The sequence below is a fragment of the Haliotis cracherodii genome, unplaced genomic scaffold (assembly GCF_022045235.1).
Source record: "Haliotis cracherodii isolate W230 unplaced genomic scaffold, xgHalCrac1.p SCAF_6, whole genome shotgun sequence".
Lineage (NCBI taxonomy): Eukaryota > Metazoa > Mollusca > Gastropoda > Lepetellida > Haliotidae > Haliotis > Haliotis cracherodii.
The window spans coordinates 16234295-16251344 of NW_027266319.1; the positions used below are offsets into that span (position 1 = coordinate 16234295).

General features: G+C 42.3%; 1 protein-coding gene across 1 annotated transcript; it reads right to left on the bottom strand.

Annotated features, from left to right (window-relative positions):
* Positions 1-373: 373 nt before the first annotated feature.
* LOC139445315 (proton myo-inositol cotransporter-like) lies at positions 374-16500 on the bottom strand. The gene is made up of 9 exons (XM_071226437.1): positions 16122-16500; positions 14217-14376; positions 11272-11477; positions 10104-10215; positions 5883-6043; positions 5404-5554; positions 4384-4610; positions 2173-2325; positions 374-1422 (listed from the first exon to the last, which is right to left on the bottom strand). The coding sequence occupies exons 1-9, from the start codon at positions 16498-16500 to the stop codon at positions 1256-1258; spliced, it is 1716 nt and encodes a 571-aa protein (XP_071082538.1). The 3' UTR covers positions 374-1255.
* Positions 16501-17050: the final 550 nt, after the last annotated feature.

Here is a 17050-nt window from a genome sequence, read left to right on the forward strand (position 1 = left end):
CAGGATATTTATCATCCCCAAACACACTCGCGTGATAACCTCTATATATGCTATGCTGATATGAATAAAAATGAATTTTGTGACGTACAAATTGATAAACTCGCAATTGTATTTGTGAATAAAATATCAAAAATAAAATAATTGCACGAACGTATACTGAAATATAGATATGCGATGTGAATAAAATAATCACTATGGTGCATATATTTACTATTACTATTACTATTACTATTACTATTACTATTACTTTTTGGCTGACTATAACTATAGGCTATAGATCGAAACAGACTATAAACTTATCACCTTAGTTTAGGGGATTATCACGGTTGAGTGATTTCTATAATTATCTGAACAATAGCGACTGGTAAGACAGACAGCCAGACAGACAGACAGACAGACAGACAGTGACTGGTAAAGTGGGACACCCCCTACCCCAAACCCCCAGGCCACTAGACAGATAGCAAGATCAGGCGCGGAAATATGACTGACAGCTGTATTTGTGCCCGGACGGTGTTGATCGTTGGAATCACTGCATTTTCTGGCCCAACCTCAATTATTTCCAGGCCGTAATATAGCGGGATATTACCGAGTCCCGAGTAACACAATAAAAACCTGTTCACCACAGTTACAGTCCAGCCACTCAACGCCATTTCTGGTACATTATCACGCAACAAATGCACATATATACATGGGTTTACATTATTTCAGTGTTATCTTACATATTGCAAATAATTGGCGCCTAGCTGTCATGAATAGACCCTTTATTCATCTCTAGTATTTCTTCCAGCGATATGTGGTTTATATTAAATGACAGTGGACAGAGGCTGCACTATTATAAAACCTTAGCCTCGCATAGAAGAGGAGGTGATTTTCGATTATCACTACCAATATTCGAACAACATAAACGAACGCTGGGCCTCGCACTCTGTACCCATGTTGGGAATCGAACCCAGATCACAGCGGTGAACACAAAAATACTTCACCTTCCTCAAAAATGTCTGACCTGTTGTCTGAGAAAATGCTTTATTGTAATCGTATCCTTTCGAGATAATTTAGTTGATGTGGTTGGGATGCTACCAAGGATCATAACCCGGGCGAATGTAAATCACATATTCCTAGCGTGACTAAGGGAGGTAACTCTTCACTGCGAATTCCTGCCCTCTGACATTTGTTCACCAGTGCTCATGGAGCATTACAAGGATATCAGATGTTTAATGTTGTAGTCAAACGAATTAATACAGTGAGTTCTGGATCACTAGTCAGTATATTTTGTTCTCCTCCTCTCCTCGTGATGAACTTTGTCTTGCTCCGACATGAAGAGCTCCTCAACCTCCTCCAGAGTCTTGCCCTTCGTCTCTGGGAGGAAGATGCAGATGAAGATGAGGCCGAGCACCGAGACACCGCTGAACATCCAGAATGTACCTTGGGGTAAACAAGTGGGTACTGTTAGCCCGGACACAGAGTTTGTAAAACGGAAGGGTTCACTCAAAATAGTTGTTAGAGGAATGCAAAATAATATTTCAGGGAAACAGTTTGAAAAACAGGCCTGAAAATGGTCAAATAATTGTTATTAGTGTGTTGTCACCAAATGATCCAAGTATGTATTTTAGTAACATGATCAGTATGCTTCAAAATGCTCTCGCTGTCTCTCTCTCTGTGTCTGTCTGTCTCTCTCTATCTCTATCTCTCTCTCTCTCTCTCTCTCTCTCTCTCTCTCTCTCTCTCCCTCAACGTCGCTATATAAGTGCAATAATCTTGGACGCGACGTTAAACCCATTTTCACCTCACCTCACCTCTCTCTCTCTCTAATACGGACACTCGTTCAAAGGTTAAAACATCCTACTCGTATTTCAAGACATTTTTTGGACTCAATCGCTACATCGATCACATCTACCTGACTTAAAACAAAATGTCCTTATTAGAAATGTCAAGCAATCAAACTTTCTTTATGTAAAAATACCATATAGTCGCAATAATTAGCTCTCCTCGCAATGTAAGTTCAAAAAATGTTCATGTACGCGAGCAGCTCATTGCATGACACAAATGTGCATGGCCACAAATCACTCGCGTTGAACCTAACTCATGACATTAACCAAGGTAACACATGGCATTTTAACTGTGATATGCAATGCTTTGTCGACATTGGTGAAGTGAGCGTAAGAATTAACGAACCATGCTTGGTGATTAGTTCAGTGAAGGTGAGGAATGTCATTGATACGATGAAATTACATATCCACACTGTTGCCGTGGTGATTGAGTTGCACGTGCTTCTCGCCCACAGCGGGTATATCTCCGAGTTGACCGTCCACGGCATGGGTCCCAGACCTTGATGAAGAGACATGCATATTAACTAGCTGTTATTCCATAGCCTGATCTTCCACCAAACACAAACCACCTGTTACCTGACAGTAATGTAATAGTGTGTGTGAGTGAGTGAGTGAGTGAGTTGGGTTTCACGCCGCTTTTAACAGTACTCAAGTTATATCACGGCGTGTCAACTTAATGTGGGAGGAAAGCCCGAAGTGATGTAGGTCTCAGACGTTTACCACTTCGGTGAAACCCACGAGCACGGGTATGGTGCTGACAAACCTAGAAACATAATTGGGCCGAAACGGGATTCGAACCCACAATCATAGGTTTCTGGCGTGCCCAAGGGAGGCAACTCTGCACAGCGCCTTAACAGACTGGGTCACCCGTGCCCCCTAATAGGAAGTGAACGTTCCATGTGGACATAACACTCATCCAACATGCTGCATTGTTCAGCCTGGATGTAAATTTAAAACTGAGGCCTGTACATAGGACATAATTTAACACAACAATTAATATAAACATGAAATTCCGTTGGTATAAAAACTCGAAAGCCTCCAGCAATATTCCAGCGTGGAACTAATATGGACTTCACGCACTGTGATCATGCGTGACGCTACGCCAACGCCGAAGGACGCTCATAACATTATTGTATTATTGCTTTTGTCTTTTAAATTATTATTTACAGAAACCAACGTTTTGTTTCATAACCTTAGTTTTACAAACAAGCTTTATTATTTTTCAAAGGCTGTTCTGCCCTCATCGTAGAGAGTGCATGGACAAGTATACGATACTTAGCGTCCATGTTAAGTGTGACACAGAGAGAGCATGGACAAGTATACGATACTTAGCGTCCATGTTAAGTGTGACACACAGAGAGAGCATGGACAAGTATACGATACTTAGCGTCCATGGTAAGTGTGACACAGAGAGAGCATGGACTTGCATACGATACTTAGCGTCCATGTTAAGTGTGGCACAGAGAGAGCATGGACTTGCATACGATACTTATCGTCCATGGTAACTGTGGCACAGAGAGAGCATGGACTTGCATACGATACTTAGCGTCCATGTTAAGTGTGGCACAGAGAGAGCATGGACTTGCATACGATACTTAGCGTCCATGTTAAGTGTGGCACAGAAAGAGCATGGACAAGCATACGATACTTAGCGTCCATGTTAAGTGTGGCACAGAGAGAGCATGGACAAGTATACGATACTTAGCGTCCATGTTAAGTGTGGCACAGAGAGAGCATGGACAAGTATACGATACTTAGCGTCCATGTTAAGTGTGGCACAGAGAGAGCATGGACAAGTATACGATACTTAGCGTCCATGTTAAGTGTGGCACAGAGAGAGCATGTACAAGTATACGATACTTAGCGTCCATGTTAAATGTGACACACAGAGAGCATGTACAAGTATACGATACTTAGCGTCCATGTTAAATGTGGCACAGAGAGGGAATGGACAAGTATACGATACTTAGCGTCCATGGTAAGTGTGGCTCTCCACTCGGAGAGCATGGACAAGCATACGATACTTAGCGTCCATGGTAAGTGTGGCTCTCCACCGTGAGAGCATGGACAAGTGTTATACAAGCCTCGTGAGTGGAGCTTGTTTAACGCCGCACCGATCAGCATATCATTCACATCAGTGAGGGAGTTGAATTTACCGCCGCTTTGAACGGTATTCCAGTTATATCCTGTCATGTCAGCTTGATATGGGAGGAATTCAGGTCTTAGACGTTTACCGTTTTGGGGACACCCTATAATCAGTAACACGTGCCTCCATTCACACACCACCCCCTCCCCCCACATACACTAAAAAACTATCATGTTTCTGATCCACGCCTCCGAGTCGGTTTTTATTTATTTTCGTGATTTTTTTGCAAGGGCAGGCAACTCTAACCGGATTTCTCCAAAACATAACAACAAACTGCACAGCAACATGCGACGTTTTAGCCGACTGGGCGCCCAATACAGGGGGAGAGGGCGGGGGCGGGGTGAAGGGGTATGTTCTTAGAATATAATATGGATTTCTAAGGGTGAATATATATCTACTGAGAAACATTACCCGGTGCAAATGCAAGGACAAACATGGTCATGCCGACAACCGATATCCACGTGTAGTCATTTGGGCAGTAGCTATAGGCCCACGTGTATCCTGACACCGCTGAGCTGGTTGAATTACACGGGCCAATCAGTGAGTCTCTTTCATCTTTGGCCGGGAGACAGGTCGCTTCCTTCGTGTCGCTCTGACAGAAGCCGCAGACCTTGTGGTGGATGCACTCTTCACATGTTCTAGACGTGAGAAAACACTGTGTCATACTTCACGTGTCATGGGTGTAACGCTGTTTATATCATACGTTTGTATACACGAATGATTTGGAACCATGTTTCTCTTCTGAAATACCCACACAACGCGAAACCCCTATCTAAACTGATCAGGGCCCTGTTCCACAAAGCCATCTTAGCGCTAAGATGATCGTAACTCACTACTTTAACACTGGATTACGATAGTCGTAGCGCTAAGATCGCTTTGTGGAATGTGCCCAGGGCTAGAATAGGTCTTCGGCAACCCATGCTTGCCGTTAAAGGCGACTGTGATTGTCGTGAGAGGTGACTAACGGGATCAGGTGGTCAGGCTCGCTGACTTGGATGATGCATGTTATCGTTTGCCAATATCGTAGATCGATGCTCATGATATCAATGAGTGGACTGTCGGGTCCAGAATCGATAATTTACAGACCGCCGTCATATAGCTGTAATATTGGAGTGCGGCGCCAAACAACAAACAAACCTGTCTAAACTTATTTGGCAACATCAAATAATACTTTAGTGATCAAGCAGACATCGCATCGATATGCGGATCTTAGAAGTAGTTCCTGATGGATGACGTCGTTTGCATATTCATCGAAACGTGATACCAAGTTTATCGGATTGATTTATCGCATCGATAACGTTATTAATTATGTGATAAAGTGCTGTTAAAATCGATACGGAATAGATCTCACGTTGTCATGTGATACTGGTATCGGTTAGCGGAAACAGGTGTTCAAACAGTGGTATTTGGTATAGGAATGGCAACACTTACCTAAATGGTTGAAAGCAGACATGGTGTTTGGTGCTGTTGGCGTCACTGATTGCCATGAATGTAGAAGCTGTTGCGGTGTAGTTGAGTCGAGGGGAGTAGACATAGGACAGTTGGAAGCCGATCGCAAGAGTTGCCAATGATACAATCACACCTGTTGAAGTGAGTGAGTGAGGTTTGAAAACGCCGTTATTTGGGTAGTTCAGTTACACAACCGCGTGGTTGCTGTGGGAGGAAAGCCCGAAGTAATGCAGGTCTTAACTATTTACCACTTTGGTGAAACCCAAGAGCACTGACACGGAACTGACAAACCTCGAAACATAATCAGAGCGAATTTGGGCTTTGAATCCATGATGATAGGTATCCGGCTCGCATAAGGGACGCAACTCTGCATAGCGAATAGCTGTACTGGATCCCCAATCTCAAAAAACGAATGATGGACTTCAACTTTGATCAGTTAATTTAGCATTCAATCTCCTTACCGAAAACACTGATGATGAGAAGTAGTCGCCTGCCTAACCTCTCGACGAGCCACAAGCCAATGAACGTGGCCAGGAAGTTGACGACATTGGGCACGACAACCAACCAGATAGCGTGCTTCACCGGAAACCCCGCCATCTTGAGAACCGTGCCACTGTAGTATCTGTATGGGAACAACAGTAATGTTTTTGTGCAATGGTTGCCGTGGTAACAACACCTCGTCCCTAGAACCTGGTTTACAATGCTCAGACTTCTGGTGCCCGTTTTCTGCCTAATCAATAACAGTGGTGCTTTAAGGACTTTAATCAAATTTCCCTGGACTGCCAATTCCTCCGAGCCTAGTCCCCCTTTAAACAATAACTGATCACGGCTTTTATCAACACCCGAACAAATGCAATGCTAACTGAAGGAAACCCATGTTTGATAGTGGCTGAAAATGAAACAAGCACGAAATGGTTATTTAATGGTGATTGTTCCGGATATCAGAGTTATGTTGAGGACCTAAAGTTTTCAGTGTTTCGGCGACAAAGCCTTATAACGTTTCGGGGGGTGGTCGGGTAGCCTAGTGGTTAAAGCGTTCGCTCGTCACGCCCAAGACCCGGGTTCGATTCCCGACATGGGTACAATGTGTGAAGCCCATTTCTGGTGTCCTCCGCCGTGATATTGCTGACATATTGCTAAAAGCGGCGTAAAACCCCACTCACTCACTCACTCACTTATAACGTTTCGATAACGTTGGTAAGGTTTTGGTCAAATCCAGTTTTCAAATGTATACTTTCTGTTGCCCTGCAGTTTACATAGGATTTAAGAGCTAGAACATGTTGTACGGTGGGTTTGTAGCTGTAACTGGGGTAGCTGCAATCAAGCCAGGAAGCAAGATGTTGGGAGGAGTTTGAGATCGAGAGTTAACAAGTGATTGATAAATGAGTGAGTGAGTATGGTTTTACGCCGCTTTTAGCAATATTCCAGCAACATCACGGCGGAGGACACCAGAAATGGGCTTCACACATTGTACCCATGTCGGGAATCGAACCCGGGTGTTCGGTGTGACGAGCGAACGCTTTAACCATTAGGCTACCCGACCGCCCCTGATAGATAAATGAAATAATTGAGATTGGTAATAAATAATCTAGTTGTACTGAGCCATTTGTGTTGTCAAACGTTTACACCCGATCACGTATAACACTACCAGTATATTATGCCCCCATTTTTTTTTTAAAATTAGTAAGACATGTGGAAACATTGCAGAATGTAAGAAGATGCCATAACTATGAACAGAAAGGAACAGAGCATATATCAGCAAGGTTCAAAACACTCGGTAGTGAACCTGAAACTGTATTATAATATATTAATACACTGACAGTTGGTATTACTTTCACGTTCTCAGGTCACTTGTGTCATAGCTTTTGTCACTGACCTCCTGACTGTTTCGTCAGACCCCAGGCATATTTCCCTGATATCTATGGATAATAACACTACTGTCACCATAACAATTACTTATTTCCGTAAACAGGAATATAGTGTCCTTGCGAGAGTCGCTCACAAAATAATCAAAATGAACAAAATGGTCAGCTCGAAAAAAACACAATTAGACCTACTAAATTGGTTAAAATGCACAGAAATTGGATGTTATTGAAAACGGCTTCCCCAAGACCATTTCTTATAGTTCGAATTTCGTACAATCCACTCTGCTTTTGGCATAGATTTATTATGATTATGGACAGGGTTTTGTCGCTTTTATTTAAATAAAACTGAACTATGTCATGTATGTTACGAATGTATGACAGCGTTAAAAAATAAAACAACAGACACAAAGCTTTAATTTACATTTTATGACACGTCATTACCGAGAAATATGAAAGTACAATATGTTTTGTGGTAAAAAGGCATTGCTTCAAGTATAGAAAACTGTTAATCTTTTATCATCACTATTTGATGGTGATTCATAAACAAGGGCCGGAATCGTACAATGGACCTTTTACAACAAAGCGAATGATGCAGAGCTAATTACTGCTTTGAAATTGCTCCATCCGACCTTCATCTGATCATATTAACCCGAAACTGCTTATATCCCGATTGTGTTTTTATACTCGGCGCAACTCATACCATGTGTCCCTTCATGCGTTGAGAACAAATTAGAATATATAACAAAAAATGCAGTAAAAATATCATATATCCTATGTCAATAGGTATGTTAGCAACCCGGACGTATATCTACCTATCAGATTAGTCATACGTGAACCTTCTATAGTTACATTAACATGATGATTTCATGCCGAGTATTCCTACTTTTACAAAACACCAGACATAACAAATTTAGTGTATGAGTATGATTACGATATAGAGAACTGGATTAATACCTCATTATTACAGTTAGTATTGGTTTTGCACGAGCTTCAATCTAACGTACCTAGTGAAATAAATTTTCAACTTTCTCGAGGAAGGATATTAATTTGCTATAAACTTTAATAGAGTGTGATATTATATTTATTACCACATATTTATTTGAACAGGAATCAACAAAAAACAAATAGTTTTCGCGTCGTTTATATGGCAACGTATAGAAAGGTCATGGTAATAACCATTTAACTGCTGAGGAAACCACACCGAAAGTAGTTGATGTCATGCCGCGGTAAAAATACTTCAATGTTTATTGTTTCTCCGCTCGAGATAAAGGACACAATTGTATGTCGTTGGCAAATGCAAATGTAAAAATATCAGAGTTGGGTTTAACGCCGCTTTTAACAGTATTACAGTTATATCACGGCGTGTCAGCTTAATGTGGGAGGAAAGCCCGAAGTGATGCAGGTCTCAGACGTTTACCACTTCGGTGAAACCAACGAGCACGGGTATGGTGCTGACAAACCTAGAAACATAATCGGTGCGAGCCGGGATTCGAACCCACAATCATAGGTTTCTGGCGTGCCCAAGGGACGCAACTCTGCACAGCGAATCGCGGCGCCTTACACGACTGGGTCACCCGTGCTCCCAAAAAAAAAGAGAGACATTACACAGCTAGGAAAACACAAAGCCTCAATACTCTAAGACAGATTTGGTGAAAAGATAGGAGGAAAATACGACATTAATTCTCACGAGAGACGAAAAGAGGAAGAATCTGGAACGTTTCTGATCAGGAGTCTTGAAACCCACCGTGCTGAAACCCAGTTACATCATTCTCATCTCTCTTATGGATGTTATCTCTGTATTGGGTATGTAGCACGGGGTGAGTCGTCAATCTTCAACAATCATATCACGTATTTTATCAACATATTCCTTAGTGGCGACAGGTCCTTAAAGGTCTTCCAGATCTTGGCCCTCTCTTCTCTTCTTGAACTCCGATGTCCACCTCCTAACAGTGGCTAAAAAAGGAGCATCGCCCCCTAAACCGAACACAAGGGTCCACTTGCACAAAGCGATCTTAGTGCTAAGACTATTGTAAGCCTATGCTAAAGAATGGGAGTTAAGATCATCTTAGCGCTAAGGTCGCTTTGTGGGCCCAGGTCCGGAAGAATGGCCGATGGAGCTGGAGATACAAATTTGTGTATCTTCTTCAACAGATTATACCTTGTCACGTTGATGCCTGCAGACATATGCTTCCTGTTCGGTTCAAATTCAGATTGTGGGCATTGAACGGATTGTACTTAATGCATGCAACCGTCAAGGGTGTACTTCCTAGTTCAGAGCCGTTAAAACACCCCTCGTTACTGTAAACACTATCGGCAGCGTTTACTTTGCTCATAAGGCTTAAGTAGAAGACTTCTTTTAATGGCAAAACGTATTATTGTGAAGATTAAATTAAAATAATTATAGGTGTCTATTCGCACATATTTTGTCGTGGTTTGACGTGTTTCGTCAAATTAAAATGATCTTGCGAATTTTACAAAATATTTCTCTTAGTAAAACCACTTCTTACACGGGACCAGTAGTAGTTTAGGTAAATGCACCAACTGATATTCAAGTAATGTTATTTTGGCATTCATTTATCTATTGGTCGATATTCATATAAGTTTTCAGTTAGCGACGACAATAATATTCAAGCTATACCTCCGAGGCATATAGGTACGAGTATTTAATGTGACTACTTTGGCAATACCTGAGACCACGGGTTCGTTAACAAACTTAGATACGTAATCAGGGCCAACACGCGACCAAGGGGGTCGTTATGGGATATTTGTCACATTTCTAGGACGGTTAGTATATGTATATTTTTAAGCAGAACGCACATGACAGTGTTTATACCACACAGCTGCTGAAAGACCGACAGCCCCCCTCCAATCATCAGAGCTTTCCGCACGTGAGGGGTTGAAAGTACTCGGAGTATCACAGGTCGGCCACCTTTAACGAAGAAAGTATATCAGGGTTCCATAGTTAATCCCTTGCAGATGCTTATTTAGGTGCCAGCAGCCATATTGCACTTTCAGTTGCAGCCACAGTATCACAATATTTTGTCATCCAGAAAACTGTAGTGTTACAATATTTTGTCATCCAGAAAATTGTAGTGTTACACTATCGTTTCATTCTGAAAGCTGAAGTGTTATGATATTTTGTCATTCAAAAATCTGTAGTGCTACAATATTTTGTCATCCAGAAAACTGTAGTGTTACAATATTTTGTCATCCAGAAAACTGTAGTGTTACAATATTTTGTCATCCAGAAAACTGTGGTGTTACAATATTTTGTCATCCAGAAAACTGTGGTGTTACAATATTTTGTCATCCAGAAAACTGTGGTGTTACAATATTTTGTCATCCAGAAAACTGTGGTGTTACAATATTTTGTCATCCAGAAAACTGTAGTGTTACAATATTTTGTCATCCAGAAAACTGTAGTGTTACAATATTTTGTCATTCAGAAAACTGTAGTGTTACAATATTTTGTCATCCAGAAAACTGTGGTGTTACAATATTTTGTCATCCAGAAAACTGTAATGTTAAAATATTTTGTCATCCAGAAATCTGTAGAGTTACAACAATATCATGCCATTCGGAAAACTGTAGAGTTTCATCATGATTTCATTGAGAAAACTGTAGTGTCAAAAGAATTCTCTTGAAAGCAAAATAATGCAAAGGTACTGTTATCGTCCCGCTACATGACTGTGGAATGGCTTCTTGTATTTTTATCAAAATCAATCTAGTTGAAACAAGTCACTTTTTCCGAATGCTGTATTATAGGAAATGAGCACCAGAGACAAGGATGCTGTTAGCAGAGAGAAATGTATTGCATAATACAGGATTTCACAGACAATATGCTAGTCTAATAGTGGCCAATTAGATTTCACGAGCCTTTTGCTTCTTGAAATGGACAGGATGTTATGAATGCTAGAGGGGTATGATGAATGTCTAATCGTACGGCTTCGGTGTTATACTGACATAATTAGGAAGTGTAGCTCACCTGTGACGCTACTGCTTGCTTCAGTGACTGATGTCCGGATGTCTGCTAGTTCTATAGATATGTCTTCACCACCTCGGATATGCGTGAGCACTGTACGTGCTAATTCACCACGCCCTTTGCTAAGCAGCCATCTTGGACTCTCCGGAAGAAAGAAGAAGCCAATAAACTGGAAGATGGCAAACACCCCAGCCAGTGCTAACATGTACCTGTTGGAACAACAAAACAGGGGATGAAGGTGCGAACACCCCCGACAGTGCTAACATATACCTTTTGAAACCAAAAAACAGAAAGGAACACCCTAGCCAGTGCTAACATGTACCTGTTGGAACAACAAAACAGGGGATGCAGATGCGAAAACCCCAGACAGTGCTAACATGTACCTGTTGGAACAACAAAACAGGTGATGCAGATGCGAACACCCCAGACAGTGCTAATATACACCCTCACTAACACAAACTATAACGATTCAGACAATGCGTAAGTCTGACTAGATTGAGTGAGTGAGTGAGTGAGTGAGTTTGGCTTGACGCCGCCTTTAACAGTATTCCAGTCATATCACGGCGTGTCAGCTTAATGTGGGAGGAAAGCCTGAAGTGATGCAGGTCTCACACGTTTACCATTTCGGTGAAACCCACGAGCACGGGTATGGAGCTGACAAACCTGGAAACATAATCGGGGCGAACCGGGATTCGAACCCACAATCATAGGTTTCTGGCGTGCCCAAGAGACGCAACCCTGCACAGCGAATCGCGGCACCTTAGACGACTGGGTCACCCGTGCGCCCGACTAGATTAATGAGCTCCAGGTACACTGTAGGATGCGTTTGCCGGCCCAAAACGACCTTATGTTGTTTTTATCTTGGTAAACAACAAAACAGGCGATGAAGATGGAGAACCCCCCAGCCAGTGCTTAATACACCCTCATTAGTATAAACAATAACGGTGTAGGGCTTCCAAATTAATGAGTTTCGGTAACGCTGTAGACTGTGTTTGTCAGCCCCAAATGCCTGTTTCTGCCCCTGCCTATTCACTCAGCCTGGACAGTCCTTAACACGTGTGTCACTTCCACCATCCCTCTCTTTGCTTTGACTGATACCGCTGCAGAAGAAATAGGTATTTTGTGGTCAATACATTGGTAGATGACCTCTCTACACAAACTCAGCAATCGTCAAACGCCACCATGACTCTCCTCCAGCGCCCATCCCTTCAATCCTAAAAACAAGGACATAAGAAACGTCACCTCAAATATTTTCAATATATTTTCAACCAATGTCAAAATACCTTTTAATATTGATTAAAACGTATCGCCTAAACGCAACTTGTTCATTCCTATCACTGACATGCGCAAAATGCACGTGCTGGGTGTGAAAATGCCCTTATTAAAAGGCATTACCGTTGATACATACCCGTATGCAAATCTGGTATAAAAGGGGGGCCCAAATGTTCTTAAGCATTGGCACACTCAGTTGCCAAAAGTGGTCATGCCTCGATTAATATTGGAACAGAGAGAAAGGGCAGTGGGAATGTTTGACATGGGGGCAACTCGGGCCCATGTTGCTGGGGTAATGGGCAAAACTAGGTTTAGGCAGACAGGTGGAACAGCAGACATGCCTGGGAGCGGTAGACCCAGAGTTACCCCCCCTTACGCCATTTACGGCTGCTTCACCTTAGGAACAGATACCTCATAGTGACGCATCGGGACGACTTGCTCTTGGTCATCCATACGCAGACAGACTGTGTCCAGATGACTTCGTCACTGTGGTCTGAGCCTACAGACCGTTCCAGGGGATGACGTTAACCCGTGAACATCGACGTCAGAGAATGGCGTGGGCGAGGAATGTCAAGCGATGGCAGCTGAGAAATTGGCGCAACGTTCTTTAAGCGATGAGAGCAGGTTCCACCTCCATAAAGCAGATGGTATTTATCGGCAGCCAGGGCAACGCACGACACGTTGTTGCATGCATGAAATTGAACCATACAGTGGTGGCAGTGTGATGGTCGGGGTGGGAGTTATGGAGACACGAAGACGGGTCTGGTTGTTATTGATGGCAGTCTTACCGCTGCACGCTCCCTCAATGAAGTGTTAACGCCAACTGCCATTTCTTCAACGTCACCCACAAACGTTTCTTCCAGCAAGATAACGCCACTCCTCACACAGCCCACATTACCAGAGCATTGTTCAACGCCAACAACGTGAACCTTCTTCCATGGCCGGCAAGATGTCCTCACATGTCTCCAATAGAACATCTGTGGGACCACCTGGGACGACATAATAGCAACGTCAGCCACGCCCAGAGACAAGAGTGGTGTCAGCACAGGCATTGCAGGCAGAATGGCGTCTGTTCCCTTTGCACTTTCTTTGCTCGGCGCCGTGTCAGAGCCTTCATCGAAGCTGGGGAGGACACACCCTATATTTTGTTTGATAGGCATTACTTAGAAGTTGGCGGATGACAAGATAGACACAATTTTTATGGATAACAACTTCTTTAATACTGTAAAAAAGGCGACGTTTCGGTATAGATCCTTATACCGTTGACAGGATCTATACCGAAACGTCGCCTTTTTTACAGTATTAAAGAAGTTGTTATCCATAAAAATTGTGTCTATCTTGACACCCTATATTGACTAGATAGGCTCATTTATTTGATGATCGAAAACATGTCGATAAAATGAACTTCTTCCGCAGGATTTGTCAGTGTTTATGCAAACATGTTGTAAAATTACCCTGTTTTAAAAGACAACAATCACCTTAAAAATATTTGTTATTTTGTGGTTTTGAAAATACACAAGGTGACGTTTCTTATGTCCTTGAATTTATTTTTTGTCTTTCCAAGTTGCACAACTGTAAGAACATTGACACACATCCACTCCAAGCCTTGCCACACCCGCTTCAAACCCACCTCTGTAAGAATCCGAACCAACCCATTGTTCGCCCTTTATACCCACCTCCACCCGGTCTCCTGGAGTTCACTGAAGCCGCCGGCGATTATGGAGGAGATGAGGATGCCAATAGTGATGAAGAGCTGGTTCAAGGTCACCAGACGTCCCCGGATGTGCCTCGGGGCAGCTTCCGCCACGTACACAGGCACAGCCACTGAAGCCAGACCTGACAAGGAGGAAACGTGGAGGTTTTAATATTGTGGATTCATTAAGGTCTCAGAGTAATGATACTGACACCACCTTCTCATCACTATCTACACGCAGTTGTACTGCATTCATTGTTTTATGTTCTGGGTCACTGAAAGCCCATAGTACGTACTATATGTTTCAAGTATTCACAAGTAATGAGCGTGTTATTTTGCACATTGCTATACAAGGGCAATAATCTAATACGCGTCTTTAAACCCCATTTCACTTCTTAGACAATGATAATCATTCATAAATAAAGCAATATTTGTGAAATAATATTCGATTTCTTGTTGACATTAATGCACAAAACAAATTGATTTGATATACATTAATATGTTTTCGTTATATATTTGCTGCTATGCTGGTATCCACATGAAGTATATTTTGTTACACCGTTAATTATAGTACCCAGATTAAATATATTTGACAGTAACAGACTTTAGATTCTTTCCACAAACCCTGTTTTCCGAATAACGAATAACTGTTTTTTTCGTTGACCATTTTATAACTTTTATAACCTTGACGGCTGGAAACAATCTTTTGTCCTTTGAAGAAGTAACGTCATAAACATATGTACATTTCCAACAACCTGGTCTATCCATGCGTATCCCAGATCTAAATACTAAATAGAACAGTTTTAATATGCGTTGTCCAGTTATTGATTTATATGAACAGCTGTCATCCTGGGCACGATAATTCAGCATTATATGTGTTTTACTGGATAGTGTGTGGATTGAAAGGTTGTTAATTTTAACCAATAATTTATACAGCATTCGACATGAGACAATAACGTATTGATCCAGCAGACACTGCGTTGGTGTATGGAGCTCAGGACATTTCCTTCTGGGTGACTTCATTTGCCTTTTTGGCAGATCGTGATGTCAAATTTATCGGATCTATGTATCGCATCGGTTACACTATTCATTTTAAGATAAATTTGATTAAATTATGATTGATTTGATTATTTACGGTACGGGTATACAGGGTACACTCACCTGATGACATTGGACAAGGTACATTTTTTACGGTAAGGGTGTACAGGGTATACCCACCTGATGAAGGTGGACAAGGTACATTATTTACGTAGGGGTGTACAGGGTACACCCACCTGATGACCTTGGACAAGGTACATTATTTACGGTTAGGGTATACAGTGTCCACCTACCTGATGAAGGTGGACGAGGTACATTATTTACGGTAAGGGTATACAGCGTCCCCCCCCCCCCCCCCCCCCCCACCTGATGAAGGTGGACAAGGTACATTATTTACGGTTAGGGTATACAGTGTCCACCTACCTGATAACGGTGGACAAGGTACATTATTTTCGAAGGGGCATACAGTGTCACCCACCTGGGGCCAGTAGACACAGTGGAGCCTGTAATGTTGAACTGTTAGCATCTGGTAGTAGGTGATTCACGTATTGACAGATATATCAGCATGGTTTCACATTTCTAATTTAATGCAGTCGAATTCAAACATTTAAAGTCATAAAATCAATTGCGCCTGTATCAATTACACAAGGCTCAACAACTGCTCCAGCGCTTTGTCTACTTACAATACAAACAAACAACCTGCCTTGACATAATATGTTTTCTGTATCGTATATGCATTCGATTATAAATCCACTGTTTCAATTTTTAAGATACCGTACACCAAGGAGATTGGCTTAAAATTACTTTGTATTTTACAAGATATAATACATTATGAAATATACCGACATACCGACGCCAACCCCGACGACAATCCTCCCTGTCAGCAACACCTCCTTCGACGACGCCACACCCATCACCACTGACCCCAACACGAAGACAACGCTGGCTGACATTATCGTCTTTTTACGCCCAACCAAGTCAGCCATGACGCCAGCCACGAGGGCGAACACTACAGCCGCAATGATTGTACCGCTGACGATCAGCTCCTGCCAGAATGTCGTCAGCTGGAAATATGGCTGTATCAGCAGCATCGACCCGGAGACTATCCCGATGTCATATCCGAAGAGAAGACCACCAAGTGTCGCAAATGACGTCAGAATGTACACAAAACAAGTATTTGGCTTTGGTCGACTCCCTTCAACGAACGGGGAAACTGCATCCCCCTCCATTTTGGCTAGAGGCTCATGGGAGAATGTGTTTCGTGATGAATGGAGTAGGGTTATCTATGACGAAGTAGGGGAACCTGATATTGGTCTGGAGAGAACAGGGGAATCACGGTTTCTCGTATAATATTTGTCACTCATAGAGTTTAAAAACCCTAGGGATAATTAATTTAAATTCAAATGTATGACACGGCCGTGTCTCAGCGTGCTCCTGGCCCATAACTTAAAGGCCGGAGATAACGTGGAAGTTAACATACACTCACCCACATATTCACAGTGTGAAGACCCGTGAAGATTCGGGTTAGAATAGATCTTCAGCAAATCATGCTTACTAACGGGATCGGGTGCGTCAGGCTCGCTAACTTTTTCAACGTAACCCAATTGCGTGAATCGATGCTCATGATGTCTATCACTGGATCGTCTGGTCCAAACTCGACTATAAGCAGACCGCCTTATCAACAGTTATTTCTGAGACATAAATGCAAAGTTTAATTAATTAAGTCAACTCTCATTTTTTGCCTTTATAATTAACTCCAACGTTGATTTCAAGATTTAC